This window comes from Tenrec ecaudatus, chromosome 16 (assembly GCF_050624435.1).
Source record: "Tenrec ecaudatus isolate mTenEca1 chromosome 16, mTenEca1.hap1, whole genome shotgun sequence".
Lineage (NCBI taxonomy): Eukaryota > Metazoa > Chordata > Mammalia > Afrosoricida > Tenrecidae > Tenrec > Tenrec ecaudatus.
In genome coordinates, this window is record NC_134545.1 from 97,721,701 (window position 1) to 97,744,323 (window position 22,623).

General features: G+C 46.4%; 1 protein-coding gene across 3 annotated transcripts in view; it reads left to right on the forward strand.

Annotated features, from left to right (window-relative positions):
- The window catches only part of NHLRC2 (NHL repeat containing 2), a 56,231-nt gene extending 44,263 nt beyond the window's left edge, over nt 1-11,968 (forward strand). For all 3 annotated transcript variants that reach the window (XM_075534273.1, XM_075534272.1, XM_075534274.1), the window contains one exon: nt 4,393-11,968. In XM_075534273.1, the coding sequence (XP_075390388.1) occupies nt 4,393-4,649 (257 nt within the window). In that variant the 3' untranslated portion in view covers nt 4,650-11,968. The remainder of the gene's footprint in view (nt 1-4,392) is intronic.
- The last annotated feature ends 10,655 nt before the right edge of the window (nt 11,969-22,623 follow it).

Here is a 22,623-nt window from a genome sequence, read left to right on the forward strand (position 1 = left end):
TAAATGACTCTGAATAATATTAATTAGCAGGTATGTATGTAATGAGGCCAAACGATCAGTCAACTTTGATCTCGAGAGTTTGACCTGGTATTAATAGTGCTTACTGCTGCATCTTCCAATAATACTGTGATGTACATTTCACAGGGTGTATTCTGAACAGTTAACGTAGTAATCCACTTGAAAAAATGTGCTAGTCTGGGTTGACTAGAGAAGCAAATCCAGAAGCACTCGTATGTGTGTAAGAGGGTTTTATATCCAAGAGTCATTGCACATCGAGGAAACAGCTCAGCCCAGTCCAGATCAAGTCCATAAGTCCGATATTAGTCCATATGCCTGATACTAGTCCATAAATTCTTCTACAGACTCATGCAGCACGTGCATTGTGTCAAAAGCAGGAAGATCACAGGCCAGTGTTGAAAAGTTTTGTGGAAGCATCTCAACACTGGCGCGGCTCTCCACGTGGCTCCTCCAGCTCCAGGGCTCTGGCTGCCATCAGCATGGCTTCATGTGGCTCGCCAACAGAATGTGTAGCAGAGAGCACGTCCCGCCTCCAGGGAGGAAAACAGGAGTTCCCAGAATCCTCAGGAGAAAGCCATGCCCACACAGAGGCATCAGTGGCTATGACCTGATCGATAGGCTGGACTCCACCTCTTCACTCAAGTAGACAGGAAAATATGTAACTGCCACAGAAAAGCTTGTTTTTTTTTGCTTTTGAAACTTTTTTGTGTGAATTAGGTGAAGGTTTACAGAGCAAGTCATCAGTTTTACGTTCAACAGTTCATACATATTTTGTGTCAGCTCATCCTTTGCAATCTGCTTAGGGTGCCATCGCTTACCCTACTTCCTCCTTGTGTTTCTGCTTCCTCTCCTGACCCTGTGAACTCTGTCTTTGGGTCAATGTTGCCCTTTTGATCTGAAGTGGCTGCTTGTTCTAACGCAGGAGTGAGTTCAGTTCCAGACCTGACAGGTGAAGAAGGGCCGCAGACTAGGAGCCCACCAGTATCTAATTGTTCTGTGGTTGGCTTCCATTCTGCCCAAGACCCCCTCATGTGATCCTGTCAGAGCAGTGGAAAGCGATGCCCAGACACCATCGAGGCGCCTGTCTCGGGTCGTGGAGACTGAGGTTACACGGCCCATTTCTCTGCTGCACTGATTGTATCTGCATCTTCAGTGTCCCCCATCTGTGGGCTCTCAGTCTATGTTTTGGTGAAATGTTTTTATGGACACTAAAGGTCTTAAGTCTCAGAAGGTCCCAGTTATCTACTTTGTCTTCCACTATTTGGATCTTTTTCATTGTGTTTGATGGTATGTTTATGCTCTGGAGAGCCCCAACGTTGTCACCATCTTTTCCTTGGTGGTCTTTATGTTTGTAGTGTTGGGGTTTATATGTCTTGATCCGTCTTCAGCTTATGGTGTGAGATATGGGTCCTGTCTTATTCTTTTGCAAATGGGTATTCAGGTTTGTTAGCACCATTTGTTTAAGAGACGATCTCTTCCCCACTCCATGTGTTCCAGCCCTTTGTCAGAGGTCAGCTGTCGATACATGGATAGATTTGACGTGCATTCTTGTCATTGAAACAGCATGTGCTGTTTTTACCTTTTAAAATCACATCTACCAAATGCTTCAGTGCTTTCCATGGCTGTTCATCTTATCCCAGTAGTAGCATATATATAATTTTAACTTACTAGTTAATAAACCTAAAGATGGATTTTCTTTAGAAATGGCAGCAGTAGAATTTGAACCCTGTCATATGCTTATTATGAGAAAATGAATGCTGGAGGTATACATTAAAAGTGTGCTGCAGGAAGAGTACATGAATAGAGGATATGTAGTGGAATACAGGTGAACTGCTGTTGTCAGAATACCTTTGTCCCAAGAACTAACTTGGATCTGTTTAATCTAAGATCACTTGCTATTTGAGTGTCTTCTCCTAGTATCCAGTTACTGTGCATTTTGTAAAGGCCTGCATTTGTGTAAGAGTCGGTGTGAACCAGCTCCTTGTTTCAGTATTATATGTAGCACATACTCAGGATTAGTCACTGTTAATTGAGAAGGAATCTGTATGCTGCTTGACTCCCAGTGGAGCTTTGCAACATCTGAAATAGTGTGGACAATGATTTTAAAGGAAAATGCTAGTGGGCTACAGCTCCTCCTCCGTGACATCCTGTACTGATGATCTTTGTCTGCTCTGGGCTCCCACGCGCTCTCACACATTCTCACTCGGTCTTCCGCTTCCTCCCAGCTCTACCTTCCTCCTCTCTCTCATGCACTGCTCTGTCGCACGTGCCACAGAAGGCCGTGTGCCGCCTCCCCCCGTGCCGCTGGTGGCCCACAGCTATCGCTGGGCGTTCTCAAGGAGATGAGGGCATCAGGGCCAGCCAGGGGGAGCTTCTGGGTTACTGAGCCAGTGGGCACTGCCCCTTCCATGCGGCCACCACCATGACTGACACACCCACCCACCAGTAGAGGGCCTCGGGGTGCCCAAACTCTGGCAGTTCATTTCCCCTGCCCTCAATTGTGCAGCTTTAGCCCGAGACTCCAGTTAAATATTTTACCCATTACCTTCTAAAACATTACAGCAATTGGAGATTACTGTTAGTTTCATGTCTCTCTGTGGAACTAAAGAACATACTGATTTTTAAAGTCAGATATTGTCTTGTTTTAACTTTGCTTTGTTAAACACACACATTAATAGTGAGTTATTTGGGATACAAAATATTCATACTATTATATGAAAGTGAAGTAGTTTGTAAATGTTTTGCTATTTTATTACTTGTTCAAGACAGTGGCTCCATTTTTATGATATAGGAACAAATGGGCTTTCAGAAAAGGATCCTAGTAATTTAAGGTTTCTAGAAACTGTAAGGTATGTTTATGCACTTATAATTGCTGTGCTTTCCCTCCGCTTAGTTAGAGATAGAAACGATGATTTTGGCCTAATTTTGGTCTCTAGCACCTTAAGGAGATCTGCATGCGTAAGGTTTTAAGGCCCCCGCCACCAAAGGGGAAAAAGCAGCAACATATAAGTCCCCTGGCAGTGTAAGTGTAACTCCAAAAACCCGCATGCAGTGTAGGTGGAAACATCTCACGAGCTATTTTCTGTTTCATTTTTGTAACTGAACATTAGATTCTCTCCTGGGTTTTTTTGTTTTTAATAAAATAAGTTCTTTAATCTGATTTATATCCAAATCACACATTAAATAAAACAGACTTCCCAGACCAGAAATGAGGAAAGAAAACCAAAGAACATTCATTAAAATGCCCCTGGATCAAACTCAGCCTGAAATCATTTGACTCTCACCTTTCACCTACTTACTTCGTGAGGAGGTAGCACGTTTTTCGTAAGTCATCTTTTCAACCAGCAGTTTGAGGAACCATGGGAAGAGTCAACAGGCCTCCTGTCAGAGATCATAGGAAAGAGAGAGAAAAGCTAAGAACCAGATTTCAACACTGCTCAGTAGATGGTCTGATTTTGGATGGTGGACTCTGTACATTTCCAAATCAGGTTCTTCATCCCTGCCCCCTCTGGCACGTGAACCTTGTTCTCGGTGTGACACGGGCATTCCTTCTGAGAGCTGGATAAAGACATAAAAATAATTTTCATACAGAATTTATGGTGATTTATTATGCTTTTGGTATATAGAAAATCTACGTCTTTACGTCTACAAAGAGTTTTATGTGTTTAAATAAAGTGGACACAACAACTCTTAATTTCATTTTGATCCATGACAGAATAATGCAGTTTCTAAAGATATCAGTGTTACCGTATATACTCAAGTATAAGCCGAGTTTTTCATCACATTTTTAATGCAGTTTTTGTAGTAAAATTAGGTGCCTTGGCTGATACTTGGGTCGGCTTATACTCGAGTATATACAGTAATTTTGTCAGTACTTTTGAATGTTCATTATTTGATCTTCATTTTAAATAGGAAGTTGTTACATAGTTAGTTGTACAGGCTTTTATATCCCCTAGATAAAGTTTATTTTGTAGTTTCCATTTATGTACCTTAAGTTCTGTTTTGTAAAAAGATCTATTTTTTCACCCATTCCGTTGTGCTTATTTCTAAAACTTTATACGTTTCATTTTTCACCTCAGCAGTTAAAGATGTGTGGCCATATTGTAATATTCAACTCTATTTCATAGAAAATGTTATAATGTATTTTATTGTGTTAAAAGAGGAAAAATTTTAAGAATCTGTATAAAGGTTATGAGAATATCAGCTGTCATTATACCTTATTGATACTTAATGTCCTTTGTACAAACCACAGTGCCTAGTACTCGGAGAGTCGAATTATCTGTGGATTGGATGAAATCCAGTCTTCAAAGGTATTTCCCATTCCCTGCTTGTCCTCTCACAGAGTCTTACTAAGGTGCCGTTTTTATTTTCTAGGTAGTGAATGGCTTTCTGAAGGACAGCCGTCAGCTGGTGAAATTGAGAGCATTTTCAATCAACCAACCATCTCCCTGCAGATTCCTGGCGATTGCTTGCCACTGGAAGCCGTTGTGTCTATCAGCGTGTTCCTCTACTACTGCAGCGCAGACGGCGGTGCCTGCATGATGAGGGCCATTCTGTTCAGCCAGCCCGTGCAGGTCTCTGAGACGCAGCAAGCCTGCCCGGCTCCACGGGAGCTCAGATACGTGTTTTAGCAAGCCGCTCCTCCACAGCTGCCGTCCCGCGGCCTCGCGGTGCTGGGACTTAGGACACGCTTTCTTTCTGCTTCGGGGACACCAAGAAACCCGTTTCTCCGTTCCAGCAGCGAATCGTCAAGTAAAACCCTGCTCCTCTTTTACTTATTTATTATCAGCCAGTTCCTTCATTCTGGCTGTGGACCAGCTGAGGCTTGATCTTCATTTGCACCATGATTTTGTAATCTCTGTTTCTGTTTTGTACAAGTGTCATCTACAGCAGGCGTCCTCAGACTGCGGCCCGCGGGCCTCATGCAGCCCGCCGGGTGTTTTTGCCCCGTTGGTTTTTTTACTTCAAAATAAGATGTGTGCAGTGCGCATAGGAATTTGTTTATAGTTCTTTTTTAAACTCTAGTTCGGCGCTCCAATGGGTCTGTGGGACAGTGAACTGGCCCCTGTTCAAAAAGTGTGAGGACCCTGCTCTAGAGTATTATTAACCTAAGATCATTTGCAGTGAGCACTGATATTGATACCAAATATTCTAACTTGACTTTCTGTACCTTTATTAATAACAATCAGCGCCTTTGGGTGTCTGAATTTCACAAGCTGTAAACAGAACCTAAGACCTGGGCCACTGCTATTGAAGGACAACTGCCGCTTGGGGCTTGAGGTCTGTTTTAAGCTGACGTGAGTGTGAGAGAGAGAGAGAGAGGAGGGTGGGGGTGTCTGGGAAGGGTTGGGCTCCCAGGGGCCATCTGAGGGAGCCCCTGCATGGGAAGTCATGTTCTTCATTCTCGGCTCTGATGTTCTTGATTGAAAATAACAATAAGAAACATTTTTATCCCTTTTTATTATAAATTTTTTGCTGCTTTAATGTACAGTTAATGATGCCTTCTAACTTTATAGAGAAGCAGCCTTTGAGGGCATATAAACCCATTTATTTCTCTTTTTCGTCATGAACACGATGAAATTGAGCCCCCAGAAACAGTAGCGCTTTGGAGGAGAAAAGAATTGGAGATACAGTGCTGTCTACGGTAACTTTCAATTGTAAGGGTTTCCCGGAACCTCTGAACCCCACAGTAACAGGGCTGCGGGGACGGTGTCTCAGAAATTGACACGCCACTTGCAGATTTGTGGGTGGTTGATTTGGTTTTGATGTGATTTGATTTACTTACCTGTTCAGAATCTAAATTATGAGAATTTTGTGTGCTTTTAAAAGAACAAAATAAAGCGAATACTTTTGAATACTTCAAAGTGAAACATTGGATGAGAAGCACTTCCATGCTTTCAGTGGGTATTAAACACGCAGCCCACTGCAGCTGAGTGGGTGCCCTCCCATGAGAGCCCGCAGGCGGAGCCGGGGTGCTCCCTGGGGTTGCTGGGGCTGTCCTTCTGTATGGATGCAGCCTCACACCTCTCGACGGCGGAGGGCCCGGTGGACTCCAGTGGCCGCCGACCTCTCCCTTACAGCCCAGCACTAGCCCCTGAGCCCCGTAGGACTCTTGACAATATTCAGGCTAACATAGTGACTTGTTGTTTTTAACCCCAAACTACTGGGGATATACTGAAAGGTTTTCAAATTATTATAATTTATCTTTAGAACTATTTAATAACCTGGTCTTGTTTATCCTAAAACTAATTTAATATGTTTGTAATCAACTTGCAAGGTGTTTAAGATGTCAGGTAAATTCTATTGGTGCATGCAGTGGCTATTCATAGGCAAGATGACACAGTGTGTATCTTTTTCTCCATCGAAAGTGCTGCTAAATTTCAAGTATAACCTTTTAAGCATCATCCTCTACCTGTTCTTTATATTTGAAAATATTTTGGAACACAGCATTCGCTTTGATAGATCTCTGAGGTTCAGAAATGCAACGATATGACTTTTAGTTCCAACACCAGCTAATGCTGATTTTGTTAGAAAAGAAAGTTAAAGTAATGCTTTTTATAATTATGTCATCACCTCATAAACACTTTCTCTTAAAAATTTTCTGTGACTAAAGGATTTACAACATGAACATAGTCTGTTATTGAGGGTAGGACTGAATCATTTTAGTCTCATTTAATTGTACCTCTCGTTTCCCATTGGACAGGATGAAAGATTTTATCTTGGTCACTTCCTATTTAAGAACATAAGCAGTTTCACTCTCTAAACAAGTACATATCCTTGTAATTTACTAATTTTGAAAAACCTGCCATTATTTTTCAGCATAATATACACACAGACACACAAGTGCGTATGCAAATGTTTTCCTGTAAGTTAAAAGCGGAATATCTGCTAAGTAATTGCCCTCTCTGCTGAGACAGTTTCAGGTTAGTCATAAGCATATACTTCTCTGGATTTTCTAGAGTGCAGTCTTCAGACACGTTCTAATGCTTACCTAGCCAACTGTCTGCATTGATTTGTGGTTGTTTTGCTTTTGAATATTTATTTAAAATACCATCTATAACGGAGGTGTATGGTTTTGAGTCCATCATACTGAGGCAGTCTGAATGGGTTCCTAGACCTGAGGACTAACCCCCTCTTCCTGCAGAGGAAGCATAGGAAGTTTGCTTGTACCCCCTTTTAATCCTAGCCTACCTTCTGTTTTCTGTTTTGACTCCTATACATTTTTAACTTCTGCTTTTACCGTTGCAGAATTTACGGTTGTAGAAAGAGTAGGACTTACATGTGCGCATCACGCAAGTGCCGTGGTCTGACGTTGCACGCTGAATGCCCCGCCCTCCGGTGCGGCCCTTGCCCTGCTGTGCTGTTTCCACACCTTTTTCTTCCCCTCTCTGTGATAGCACTTCAGAAATTATAGAACATGTTTTTCCTGAACGTAATGCTCCTTCAGCATTGATATGATCCCTGTAAAGAATTTTGCCCATCTGGAACATGCAGTCTGTCTCAAGCAAACATTTAACCCATCCCTAAGGGAAAACTGCAGCTGAATCTCCCGGAGATGAAACTTTGGCAAAGTTCAGTGACTGGAAAACAGTGTTCTCCTCAGCTGGTCTATTCGTGTTTGTTGTGGTACCATCAGAACCGCACAAAGGTTGTTTTGTTTTTTGGTATATGTGTACATTAAACAGCACAGAAATCAGTTCAAGATTATTCTCACACAGATTTCTTTTATGATAATTAGTAATTTGGGGCTAATACCACTAGGGAAATTTACGAAGGTACTGAAAACATGGGGGGCTTCAAAAAGTGTGTGCAACAATGAGTAAATAGGCCTCGGAAATTGTCCATGAACTTTTGAAAGCCCCTCTGTATAGCTTTGTACTAGCACCTGGTCAACTTGCGCAAAACTGTTCAGTTATATCTGCAAATGAGAAAGGCTTCCGTCGGCCTGTGTACTTTGCATCCTATTTAGGAGCAGTTGTCAGAAATTAACGGAATGCTACGTTCGCAAGTACATCAAAGTCCTTGCAAAGAGGGCTGCGTTAGCTGCGCTGCTCAAAATGATGGAAACGTGCGGGTTTACTTCCGCTTTGCTATTTGTGATTTGTCATTGCTGTTTACAATGAGCAGTGCATAGTTGAGTGAGAAGATAAAACTGTAAATACTTTAAAAGATTTAAAATTAACTGAGGGAGCAGTACTTACTGTGTAGTAATTTTTCTAAAGTCACTGTTACTACCAAAGGTTGGAACATAGTTTAGAGTCCTGTGATCTACCAGATATCTCTCTCTCTCAACACTGTGATTTGGTGCAGATAGAAATGCTGGTGCCTTTTTGTCTTCCTGTGTTTTCTGTGTGCCGTAGTGTTACGTGCCATGCTCAGGACCGTGGACTTGGCCGTCAGCTGGATGTTAGTCCAGTCTCAGTACCGTGTGCTAACCAGTTGCCCCACTGGAGCATGCTTTTGGACTCTGGTTCTGTCAGTTGGGACCACTCCTCCTCCGGCCTGGTGTGGCTGTGAGAATTCAGTGACACAGTACTAGGAATGTATCGTCATTAATGAACTGTTGCTGGCTACTGTCTTAGTTCATAATAGTATTTGATGACCATAGGCACACGGTGTGGCATTTCCTGGCAATGTTTATAAAGGAGAATATTTTTGTGCCAGCTGATTGTTTCTTAGCCATGGACTTTGGTTCAGAAGAAGAGTGCAGCTTGTTAGTAAGGCTCCCTGCTGTCTGGTAGGGAGTGGTGTCGTTGGAAGGAAGATACCCACAGTGCTTACGTACAAAACAAGCGAGAACCCTTTGGGAACTGTGAGCGATAACTTTCTTTCAGACGGGTCTGCGCACACTCACCTTGAGCCACCTTCCTGTGGCCTGTGCCCCACAGTTTGCACCCGGAGATTCCCTTTCACCCCACGTCTCACGCACGGTGCTTCCCAGCCTTGAACCAATCGTCACCAATAGCCTTCTTGGAGCCGCAGGATAGCCCTGGGCAACCGACAGGTGGGTGTAGTGTCCGTTGTGCAGAGGAGGAAACTGAGCTTCAGAGTGTTGGCCGGGCAGCCCCCGCACACTTCCCCGTGCCTGGAGAGTGAACCCCGGCTTCTGCCGGCACAGCTCTCCCGATCCCAGCCCACTCCGACAGGTGGGGCGACAGCAGCATTCCAAAACTGCACTCTGTGGGTACTTTCTTAAGCCTTTGCAGTATGTAGATCAACCTATTAAAGTCGCGATTTTTTTCTTCGTACTGTGTACCAGGCGCTTTCCCAACGTTTTTATGTTTCATTCGGTTAATCCTCGCAGTAGCCACGTGAGGCAGGTACTGTTTTTTGTATTTTAGAGATGCAGAAACAGACATAGGAGAAGCCATGCAGCATTAACTCTCCTTCCAGCATTAGCTCCAACCATGCTATTTTAGTTAGCCTTCAAAAAAATTAATACCTTGCCATAGGCTAACTGAATTCTTAGCACAGAACTGCCTGAAGCCCAGAAAACCTTTTTCATAGGCAAGAGCATTTTTTTAAATAGCCAAAATGAGCTCTAGAGACCTGTGGGCCCATCTGTTCAGATGCACACACTCTCTGGCTTACATGCTCCCTACCTAACCCCCACTTCCTGTGACTCAGATGCATTCTGGTCGGCTTTCACGGGGTCAGTCGATTCTTCAGCATTGGAGTTGTCTGTGCAGGGCCATCGAGTCAGCCCCAACTGCTCGTGACCCTGTGTGCCCAGGCCTGTGCCTGCCTCCCTGTCCGGGTTGAGCCTGTCATTGCAGCCCCTGGGCCAGTCCGCCTCCGAGCGGGCTCTCATCCTTTCGCTGACCTTCCAGTGCCCAGGAGTGAGGTCCTGCGCCAGGGACTGGAGCATCCTTCAGCGCTGGCTGACAACTACAGGGAGTACAACAGAATGCTGCACCCTTGGCTGCCCCTTTACCAAGGACGAGTGTGCTGCAGTGTGGGGTTCGTTGACTCAGGGATAAAATCCCATTCTTGAAATCCTTAAGGAGATGCACATCATCGCACAGAGGTGCTGACCCCCGTCCCCACAGACGCCTCCCCGGCCTGTGACACGCGGCTGATCTCCCTGAAGCGTGCAGCCTCGCCACTGGGCCCTGTTCTGTTCAGAAACACGGGGAACTTCTGTTTGCTCCTCTGTTTCTTAACAACGCTGCTCCAGGCTGGAGACATTAGTGACCTGCCCCTGAGAATCCCCCAACTGAGGCCTCTGGGCCTGTTTACTTTGTAGACCTGCAGGTGGGACTGGCTCCTGCTGGCTTCCAGCTGCCAGGGCTGACCAGGGAGAACCTGGGAGGTTGGGCTGGCGGCTGCCCAGCCCATCTCTGACTGCACTCCTACCCTGACGGGCTGCCTCGGTTTAATTATTTTCAAAGGTGAGGGTTGGAAAGTGAAAAACCCTAGATACTTGTGGAATGTTGCCAGTTAATAGTTACTCATTGTTTGGGCCCGTCCCTCCTCTTCGCTGGCCATGTCTTTCTCAAGTCTACCAGAGGACGTTTTGTTCCGCTGTGAACCCCAAGAGGAAAGGGAAAGAATTGCCAGGAGTTCCCAGATAGGCTTCCCCACCTGTCCCTTCCTGGAGCAGCAACGTAACAGGCTTGTTTCCCAGCGAGATTTTTAAGTAAACTGTGTTTTCCTCACTGTTCAAATATTTGAAACGGAATGACATGGACAGCTCGTCTTTTGCTTTTCGTAGACTGCATTTAAAATTGTGAAATGAGACCTCCTAATACTGAGGAACACAGAAAAATTCAACCCCCAGATTTAAACATGCCTGGTTTGAACAGTAGATTTATGATTTTTCTTTCTGTACTATGCTGTACTCGTGAGGAACATGGCTAGGGTAAAACATCCGTTGTGTTGAAAACTTAGAATTATGGTAATGAGGGCTGAAAATAGATGGTGGGTGCTGAGACGGGCTCTGTCTCGCGAGTATTTTCTGCTTTCCCCACGTGTGGTCATTAGGCTTAGTCCTACCCACATGTTCTTCCATGGACATCTGCCTGCAGGAGGCGTTACCTGCTGTGCGCTTGTTCGTATAGGGTTGGACTGCATTGTTCACATGCGCCCGTGCTTGCTCATCATCACATTTACCTGTAAACGCGTCTGGCCGCTTCTCTCGGCAAGACGGTTCGGAGTGTCGCCTCTAGATGTTGCGCTGAGAACTGTGGTAGCACAAACAACAGATAGGCTGAGGGCTTTGTTGGGGGTGGATTTTTCTAGTGTTCCTAGTAAACTTGGTTTTCAAAGGAAGGGAACAGTATCCTGTGTTACGTAAAAGTCATTGCTCCCTAAGGCATACCTTCCCAATTATATTTTACTCAGGTTATTATTTGTTTATTTGTTTGTTTATTTGAATTCTCCCCATTAGGGTGTGTCAGGAATTTGTTCAGGACTCTTAACGGCTGTCATTTCTCTGTGGATTCTGGACAATTCAAAGTTAATCCGTACTCTCAGACCTATTGAAATTCACTCTTTGAAATTGTAACTGTCATGAGTGTGTTTGGTTTTGGAGACTCTCACGGCCCCATCTTTGGTGTGAATAAAGCTTGTGGTTTGCTTTCTGAGACTAGAGGTGCTCTGCTGTGCTAACTTCCTGTCTGTTACTCCAAATGTTTGCTTGTATTTGTTTGTATTTCTCCAAAGTCAAAGCAATGAGAATCCCATTTGCAGGTTGACATATTGGTATTTCTAGTTGTAAAGGAATTTATTTACTTGATGTGCGTGTTTAAGTGTTCCATGCAAGCAGATTAATATATATTTTTACAACTGTTTCAAGACCGTGTTCCCTGGGCCTCTCTGCCGTCGAGTGGAATGCAAGTGGCTCCAGAAAGCAAACGTGTGTGCATACCGTACACGGAAATCCAGTGCCTCTTTTCTAAAGCTTTGTACATTTTTGTGTGTGAAATAGATTAAATATTTTCTCTCTAAAGCCTTGTTTCTGTTTTTAATAGACATTCTCCTTCAAGTATGTCACGGGATCTTTGTACTACTTACAAAACTTAGACATGATTTTCTATTCAGACCTTTGGAGAAAATGAGAAATACACCACTCAGTTTTTGAAAAGAAAACTTTGCAAGCCAGTAATAAAGCATAAAACCATGCAGTCAGGATAGCAAGCAGAGTTGCTTTTTGCTTTTTAACCCCCAAATTGAGGAAAGGGTGATTTATTCAGTAAATGATATTGAGAACATCTGAAGAAAAATAAATTTATATCCATACCAGACAATTTAAAATTACAATGGAATTACTGGCAACCCAAAAGTTAAATATAGAAAAACAAGAAGAGGAAGGAGCATCCAACGTTGATGGCAGGGGTGGCATCCCTCAGAATGCGCAAAAGCAACATCGTGAAGCGCAGACGGCGTGTGCGGGTCCATCAGTGTGCTACCGCGCCTCCGTGATGGTGGGGTAGGGGATTACGCGGCCGACCCTCGAACGAAGCTGCTGCTCCTTGGGAGGAAGATGAGACGCTCTGCTTCTACAGATGGACAGCCCTACCGGGACAGACGGTTCTTCCCTGCCCTCTCGGGCTGCTGTGAGTCAGAATGGACTCAGTGGCCGTGCGTGTGGGTTTGAGGGGCGTTTTGCATAATAAGTAAAACCTGCAAGGGAACTGACGGACTGGAAGAAGAGATTGGCAAAACCCCAACGGGCCACTCTAGCTTGCCAGACTTCATCTTTGCTCTCCAGTGCCCTCTTTTGCCTGTCCTCTGCAAATTCTGTCACTGGCATACAAGGAGGCAGCCCAGCTACACGCGCCCTGTGGGTGAGCTGAATAACAGGTGTGCAATACCCAGGCACTGGCAGACTCCAAAGAGTATCACTGGTTACTGGTCATGCGGCTCACCTCTTAATACATGGTCATTTGTGGGCTGAAGTGCTAAAAGAGGAATTTATACTTTTATTAATTGATTCCTGTAGGTAGGTAACCAGGATAATGAGGAGGCTGGGGCTCCTTAACCTAACCAAAGTAGCTGAAATGATGCATATCACAATTGTTCCAAGCAAGGAAACGAACTGGAGTGATAACAACAAACTCTTAAAAACAACTGTTAATGCTGTTGTTAGGTACTAGTAAGCCTGTCCTGACTCGGCGACACTATCATGTACAACATCTGAAACTATTTGAATGGAGATCCTATGAAACGAACAATAAACATGTCACACCGTGTAGTGTCCTGTTCAACATAGCCAGCCTGACACTGTCCCTATCAGAATGGCCTCGAGCAAATTGCAGAACCTCTTATCAAGACTCAGCCTCATCTGGAAAACTGGACATTGATCTAATACCTCTCAGAATTACTACTGTAGGGTAATGAAGGACAAGCGATTGGAGGTGCCTGACGACTAGTGAATGCTCAAATCAGGGAATTACTCATGCTGTGAGGGGCCACGTGTTTTTCCCTGCCAGTGAGCGTATTCCAACGAGCCCGTCAAGCATTAGTCAGTGTTGATGCGCTGGGTGGCAAATGGAGCCAGCTGACCTCCAGTGCTGAGCCAAATTCTGTTTGTTTAGTTGTATTTCAAAGTTAGTCCAAATTATATATGCCTAGGTTTTTATAAGATAGCCATTTTTAGAATAAGGCACACTATCAGCCAACTGAAATATTGATACATCTGAAGACGTGGGTTTTTAATAGGGCTCAGAAAATTATTGAAAATGCTTTTAGACACGCAAATGCAACCTTTTAGTGAGCATCATTTTGTAGGACTCTAACCTCTAGCTAATTCAATTTATAGTCTTGACCGCCTTACCGTACTAGGTAAGGCACTTTAGATTTAAGAATCTTGGAGGGATGGTGGGAAGGGAGGGGACAGGGTACTCATCTCCTTCCCTTTTTATGAATAGACCATGAAAAAAATACTTGGAATACCTTTTATGTATATATAAAACCTATCTCTTTAAAAACCATTTTATTGGGGACTCTTACAGCCCTTATAACAATCCATACACCCACTGTGTCAAGCACGTTGTACATACGTTGCCATCCTTTTTTTTCCAAAACATTTTCTTTCTTGAATCCTTGGTATCAGCTCCTCTTTTTTTCCTCCAGCCCCCGCCCTCCCACTCTCATGAACTCTCAATAGATTGTATTACTCGGGGGCTTCTTTCATGTGGGCTTTGTTGCTTCCCAGCTAGAAGGCCTCTTGTTTTATCTTCAAGACCCCTGACAGTATATCTTTTAATAGCTGGGCACCATCAGCTTTCTTCACCACATTTGCTTATGCACCCTTTTTGTCTTCATATATAAAACTCATGAGAGACTGAAATAATTAAAATGGGGTTTATTTTTTAAAGTGTGGGCTATACAATTTATATTTAAAGGTATGACTTCCATCTTAACTTTCCCAAAGAATGTATCACTCCTTGTACTATTATTTGGGGATGACACTGAAAACATCTAACATCCATGATACTCTGTGCTGATTTCTTACGCTATCAATAATTAAGGAGAAAATACAATCAAGGAACTTGGGTAATTGAAGTGATAGTGAAAGGTGTTTCCGAATTCCTACAATCTGAAATGTGCTTCTCAAATGTGTGAAGCAAGCTCTTACCAGCATCTAGTGTCAAAGCTGGCTCATGATTTCCTCAGAGGGAGATAAACCCTTGAACTGATGGGATTGCTTCAAATCCATTTTTAAATCATCCGTTCTTCAACAAAAATGAGAACTCGCCTCATTAATGAGTAGAGTACTTCATTTTGCCATTCATCAGAGACTGTGTTAGTCTGGGTACTTTAAAGAAACAAATCCACAGAAACTCATGTATAAGTAAGAGAGTTTTATATAAAGGTTAAGTGCGCATCAAGAAGACATCCCAACCCAGTGCTGCCCAACCCAAGTCCAACATTAATCCATATGTCCGACACCAATCCGCGAGGTGCTCCTCCATCCCATAAAACAGACACAATGATGCCGACTGCAGGAGGAAAGCCAAGTCAGTGAATGTGTAAACAATGCAGCACTGGCAGGGGTCTCCACACGGCTGCTCCAGCACCTAGGGCTGCATCGGGGTAGGTCCATGTGGCTTCTCCTCAGGGATGTCTTGCAGGAAGTGAGCCTTGCCAGCTGAAGCAGGGAACTGGCTGAGGCAGCTGCACCCTGGTCCGACCATTAGCAAGAGACCTGAGAACTCGAAAGTCTCACCGAGCCATTTATTTCGCCACCCTTCAATTAGCCCCATATGTGTTTATCGGCCAGGTTGGCACAATAAACAACCTCAGAGACCCTTAAATTGACTCTCTTGCTTTTGAAATAGCGTTTTGGCTTTTTCACCTGAAAGACATCTGTCATCTCTAAATCCTGGTTTACATCTACATGACCACAGTAACGTTTTTACTTACATAAGGAACTATGGAACATGCATATGATTTAGTAACAAATCTTGGCCAGTTGCCTTTCCTAGTTTCCCCGTTTGACCCGCCAGTCAAAGCTAGTCCACCGAGAGTACAACTTTAATAAGCAGGAATTTTGTATATTCCAATCTTGCAGATTATGAATTCAGCATATGCCAAGCACGCTTTCCTTCCAGTTGCTAACAGATCATATCGTTGTGTGTTGCTTCCGTTTTTATTCTTTCTTCCCCAGTGAAGACGTCACCCCAGACTGCCAATAGGGAGGTGGAGAATCCGAGTTCTGGAATTCTGCCAGGACAGGGGGCGTCTCCATTGGCCCTCAGAGTCTTAAGATTTTATTTGGAAAGGAATGATTTCTTACCAACGAAAAACAAATCCGTTTCTTTAAGCGTGATCTATTTTGGGCCCTTTATTTGAAACATCGGCACAGCCAAGACCATTGCAGTAGGCAGGATACGGAGGGTAAATATTTGAAGTATAGTTTATCTCCCCATCCTAGGAAGGGGAAAACAATAGCGTGCCCGTGTTCAGGAAGCTGGCATGACCTAAGCATCCAAGCCCTGCTGGCATCTAATGGAGCTGTTTACCCTGCTCCTCTCTCCTTGGGCAGCACCACACTCCACCAGCCTGGCGGGGACTCAAGTACAAAGACAGCTGCTTTTCCTGCCTTCCCTTCCTGGAGGAAGAATGCGATCGTCACCCCACGGCTCAGAGGCTTTTCGAGTCTTCTTAAGCCTCACTCTAAGAAGCCCTAAGACAGGCTGTGGTGTATGTGGGTGGACCCAGTGTTGCAGGTGAAATGACTGAAATCATTTGTCATCTGTGTGAACGAAGCACACCACTCACGTGCCAGCATCGTGAAGAAGATGATGGTGAAGGGATTTTAGACACTCGTAGATCCAGCATCCTAAAGAGCGGGGCCGAGCCCCTGGCAGTCTCCGTGGGGAATGCATTCTGTTAGGGAACGAGCCTGCAAAGAGATGGCTCCCTGAGTCTAGTCCAGGCGCTGGCCTCTGATGTAAGCATGCCGCCTGTGTGCTGCTCCGTGGCCTATCAGAGTAGCTCTTCGCCGCCTCAATCTCTTTTCCAAGTTCATTGGGTCACAGTCTCAACCTCCTCTTCCACTTAAAGATTCACTCGCCTTCTCTTTCTTCTTTCCTGGGTGGCACCGTTTGTGATAGGCTGCTGACAGTTGGTGGTTTGGGCCCGCCCACCTGATCTGCAGCAGGAAGGCCTGGTAAACTGACTTCTGTAAAGATTACAGCCACGAAATCCCTACTGGCAGCTCTACACCTGAATCGGAATTGAGGTGAAGACCACAGGTGTGGCGTTTGGGTTTGCTTCCTCCCAGTCTTGTTTGCCCTCCCTCCCACAGCGCAAGTGTAAAGCCAAGAATCCAACAGGGCCTTTGCAGGAAAAGATGACCAATGCTAGCGATTAAGACATGCTTCCGAAATGGCACGTGAGGAGCATTCTGACTGCTTTTCCAACATGGATTGTTCGTTCCTCCAACAGTCCACCGTCTTCTCCAAAACCACGGCTCAAATGCATCCAGCCTCTTCGCCGGTCTTCCTTAAATTTCTTTGTAATTGATGCAGCATGTGTCAATTCTTTAGTCTTCCTTAGTCGTTGAGAACATACGAACATCCATTTAATCCGATACTTCCAATGCGTGACTTATTTGCATGTTAATGATAGCTCAATATAAAGCTGTTAGAAACAAAACAGGATAATTCATACTGAATTAAATGGGAAGATTCAAACTCAAAAAAAATACCCTCACAGCTGTGGTGTCGATGACAACTCATGGACCCTCTGCGACAGGGTAGAACAGCCTCTGTGGGGTTGGGACTGTGACTCCTTGTTGGAGCAGAAAGCCTATACTTCGCCTGTGGCGTGGCTGGTAGTGTCCAGGTGCTGACTTTGCAGTTAGCCGTTCACCTCGCAGCCACAGTCAAAGCCCCCGAGTGTTGCGTCCGTTTCGGCTCAGCCCCACTGGGCAGGGCAGAGTAGCACTGCCCACCGCGGTTTCCGAGACTGCAAGTGTGTCAGCAGCAGACTCACCTTGCTCTCCCCTGGAGCGGCTGGCCTCGGACCCCCGACTCACTGGGCCACCTAGCTTCCTGACATGCCGGTTCTGTTTCTAGTCAGTCGTATATCGCTTCGTTACCTGGGAGTCCAATTGCAGAGAGAAAGATGCCTCACCAGTGAACTGACAACTCAGTGAACTCGATGCAAATGTTTATACTTGTTCTTGGTGAAAAGGCAGTCATCAATTTGACTGGAACTTTCTCATTGGCATTAGAGTTCCAGTTTCACCTCAAACTACAGGGCCTGGAGAGAGCTTCCAGTCCCCTAGGCACAGTCCGGTTTGCTAGTGGAGCTTTCATCGGTTTTCATTTTTTAGAAAGAATTGTGGGTATTTATTTCTTGTGCATTCTATGCTCCTGGGTTGGGTATAAAATGCATATTCTCTATTCACTTGAGATATTTTTTGAACCTTCATGAAGCATTTTCCCCAATATTTCTGCAGTTGACAAATGGATTCCCACCCACCTCCCTACCCCCTGCCTTATTCTGGCATATTACCAGTGCTAATGAGGCTTGTTCTGAAAATAAGGTCTTTTCATTAACTAATCCTTCAGAAACAACATATGGTAACCAGATTAAAGACTAAAACAAGGGCATGCAATTGGGCTCTGTCACCGGGCTATTAGCTGGCCTTATCTTAGCCTCAAACTTGATCACAGACGAGCATTTGCCCCTAATCCTGTACAGGCTCCTGGTCCACAAAACAAGAAGACTGAGATGTTTCATGAACCTTTTTCCCACCTTAAGGAGGTGGATTGGCGGCGGCGGTGGTGTGTGTTGTGGATTATCTCAGTGGCATAAAAGCATCTTTGTTGCTTTTCTTGTTGTTTCTGACGGTGATGGCGATTCTGCCTTGTGTTGTCGAGAGAAACATGGCAGTTGTCGCTCGTGATTGAATGTACTCTTGGGGCTCGAGGGGTGCAGGCAGTGGTAAGGATGGGAAGGGCCAAAGTATATTTAGCTTCCTGATGAAACTCTCTTTGCTCACTTTAAAAGTACTCTGCATTTTTCACACCTCCTCCTCCTCCTACACACACACACACTCCCCTTAAACTCTGACCTACTGGCAAGACTCAGCCGCTTGCCTACCTGTGAAAACGCATTGCGAGGCTCACGTGAACATGTTTTCTCTCTGTCTCTCTTGGGAACCTTAGATTTTCAAACCAGGAAAGATGAGTGTTTTTTCATCTGAAGATGAGGGTGCCTCCCGGAGATTGTGGGGGGTAAAGTGGAATGAGAAGCTCACAGAATTTTTCTACCAGCCTTTTTGAAAGCCCCTTTGGACACATGTCTTGGTAATGTCAGCCCACTTAGTTTCGGAAAGGTGTGGAATGAGGTGTATAGTTTTCCAAGAAAGAACTCGGATGGATGGATTGGCTGCAAACTGAGTCTGCAAACTCAGCTGCTGGGGAAGCTGAGTCAGCCCGGCGAAAACATCACTGAGACACACCACCCTGGTCCTGCCCCACCCCCACTGGCAAGCAGCACACAGAGGCTGGGTGTGGGCAGACCCACGGCTCCACAGATGCCCGGTGCCCACATGCTAGTGCAAAGAGCCTGTGAATCTGCTCCCTTGCAGGGCAAAGGCAGATTTGAAGACGTGACTAGGTGAAAGGGATGGGGCGCCTCCGATGTGGTCCGTGGGTGCTGCCGGATGCAGTGAGGCGGTGCCGGCTCCGAGCACAGCACGCCTTTTGCCACCGTAGACCTGCCCCTGGGCTCTCAGGTTGCTGTCTCCAGAGGAGTAGATCGCGGGGCTTCGCTCCTGGGGAGCTGTTTCTGAGTTCAAACCACATCAGGGTCTTTAAAGAGCGAGAAGAAAGAGATGTGACCACAGACCTGTGTAGAGTGATGAGGTTGTCGAAAGCCAAGGAAGGCAGGCGACTCTAGACCCTCCCCTACCGACCAGCACCTTGATATCAGCCCAGTGAGACGAGCCAGGTGAGACCGTGTGAACCTCTGACCTTCAGTCCTGTGATCAGATATGTTTACTAGCTGTTGTCCTGGGTCGTTGGGTTTGTGTGAGTCCCTGACAGCAGTGTAGAAACGACTATGAGTGGGAAGTTCTGGCTCGGTAAACACAGTAAAAGAAGGAAGAGGGGCTCAAGGGGGTCAGGAAGGAAGGATGGAGAGAAGACAGCTGAAGAGCCTATCTATTTCAGCCAGCAATTGTGTGCAACGGGGCTTCAAAACATTCATGGAAAAATGGAATTAGAAGATCATGGAATTTCCCCCTGGAAACTTTGAGGAGCCCCCTCAGCGTATCTCGGATGAACCCAGTTGGTGAAGCCGCGCTGCTTGAGAAGACGGGGGAACGGGGGGGGGGGGGGAGGGCAGAGCCCAAGCTGAGGGCTCCACACCCACCCTCACCCGGCTGGTTTGTCCCAGGCTTCACTGCCACCTCCTGTACATCGGCGTGTCCCTGGGAGCCACACACTCGGCTCTCCATCTCCCGGCCAGCGCTGGCTGTTGAAGAAGGCCATCTTTCTTTCATTCGGTGTTATCTCTGCCAGGAGGAAATATCAGAGCGATGGGGAGACCACCGAGAGCAGCCCTCGAGGTGGAGAAAGCCGGCCTGCTCTGGACAGAAAGCCCAGGCTTCTCGTGGGGTCACTCCGACAGGTGTCTCGGCTGCCGGCGAGCCCGATGGAAGATCGGGGAGAGCAAGTTTTGAGAGCAATGGACCGTGGGGCTCCAGCCATCCCATAGGCATCGTCCTGTGGCCTGTGGATCTTCAATCTTTTGACCCCAAAACTGCCAGGATTTGGGTCTTGTGCATTCAGTGCTCTTGGGTTTGCAATAAAACGTCTGTTCCCTCTTAAGTCAAGATTACTTTTTCTAAACCTCTATTAAGCCTTTCCCCCTATGTTTTTGCAGTTGACTAGTGGATTTTTTATTATTTTTTAAATTTGACTCGTGCTGTGTTTTTAAAAAGACCTCTCTCCCTTGGCAAATAATTATTAAATAAGCTAGAAACGATACTTAACGGCTGCCCATTGAGCAAAAGGTCTCACCTGCAGCTGAAAGCAGCGGAGAGCAAGCTTTCTCTTCTGGAGCTTCTTGCTCGAGCAGGGGCTCTGTCAACTGGTGGGGTGAGTGAGGGGGAGCAAGCTCAGCAAAGTCGGGTCAACCAGGCCTCCCCCTCCTTCCCACTCCACTCCCCCACCAGAGGAAGCCATGACAGAAAGGCATCCCCACTGAGTGACAGCTGGCCTAATTGCTTGAAAAATAAAGTCAAGGACACGCAGCCTGGAACTAAATATGGGACATTATAAAACTCTCTGCATAGCTCGCTCCTCCACCACGCAGATCTGGCACCGGGCACGTTTGTGGCCACCAAGACAACGGCCACTGGCTTTGTTCAACATCGTCTTTTCACCAAACAGAACCTCGCCCCCGCCCCATTGAATCACAGTGCAGGTCTCTCTGATACTGGGCGGCAGCACCCAACAAAGCCATCTTCAAATGGAAAACAGCTAGTGGGGGGCAGCTGTCCATGTGTCTCCCCAGCCGGGACGGGGTCTCCACAGCCCCTGACAGAAATGACTGAAGAAGAGCAACAGGCTTCACCACTCTTGGTAACAGACTTTCTTAGAGGGTCCTGTGCCAACGGGGCCCCTCTCATCCCCATAAATGGGAGACAGCAGCCTGGTTGGGGCTGGTCTGTGGGCACAGGCAACACAAAGCAGCAGTAAGACCATCTAGTCCAGTGGTCACCTCCAGGGGGAATCAGACCATCAAAGATGAGGATGTCGCCAGACCCCACTGGTAGGCTGACAGCCCAGGGTCCAGAAGCCCAGGCCAGGGCGCTGAGGCTGAACGGAGAACCCCACTGGCACTGGCGGCTGGCTGACGCTCACAGCCAGTGCTCCTGTCGCTTCTAGGGAACCGCCCCATGGGTTTCCATGGCTGAGCAGCTGATGGAAGCAGTCAGTTTCAGTTTTCTCCTCTTTGGGGTTCACAGCCAAGCAACGCAGCCACGGTGCCACCAGGGCTGCCCCCGGAGAAGCCGGCGTGGTCCTCTATGCTGGCACCTCTGTAGTTGCTCCGGAGCGTTGTCCACCAGGCTGAGGAGTTGGAAAACATGACGTCCTTTCATCGACTGTTTACCTTGTCTGAAGACTGATAAAATGCTTCCGTGCCCATAACAAAACGCGCTTGCTTCCCATGAGATTAGATCTGTTATTTACTTAGGGTTTAAACTGGGCACAGCAGGAGATGTCCTTGCCTCTGGCTTCCTCCTAGGAAGGGTGGTTGGCCTACACCAAAGAGCCTTTTCTGAGCCAGCCGTGTCTCCAGGGAACCGCAGATGGTCTTGACCCGGTTTGCAAAGAAGGACAGCTACTGAAGGACAGCTACTGCTCTTTGCATTGTGTGCCCAGGCCTGGCATCCATGGCTCTGTGGGTGCAGTCCTCTTTTCGTCACACCACCACCTGGAGGTGACGACTTTCTCCTTCACCAGGGCGGACAGGACACGGAGTGGAAGTTTCGTGCCCTGAGTCACCCAGCTCCCCAGGATTCACACCCAGGCCCCAGTGAAATGCCACCAGCTCTCCCATCCAACGTGGAAATCATGATGCCATCCTGATATCAAAAAAGGCAGAGAAACTGAAACGGAACTGTTCTCCAATATGCAGATCACCTGGCATGCCAACTCCCTACGGGAACCCTGAAGGCATAGTGGTGACACATTGGCTTGTTAACCACGAGCTCGGCGGTTCAAACCCACCAGCTGCTTTCTGGAAAGAAGAGGAGGCTTTCTACTCCCGTACAAATTTACAGCCTTGGAAACCCGAAGGGGCAGTGTCTTCTGTCCGATGGGGTCGCTAGGAGTCGTCATTGACTCAAGGGCACTGAGCTGGAACCGACCACCCTCCTGGAAACTGGAGAGGCGGGCACAGAGTGAGCAGCACGCTGAGCCAGTTGGAAGCCTTGGGCGAAGCCTCGACCGGGCTGCGGTTTTGTGTTAGGCTGCTGAGTGCAAGGTGGGTCGGTTAGAACTCCCAGCTTCTCCGAAGGAGAAAGGTGGAAAGGTGTGCACCCAGCAGCTGCTCTGTAAACAAACGCCCATTGGTTTGCAGCCGACGAGACCCCCTCTGTCCTCACGGGCCCCTGGGAGTGAACGTCGACTG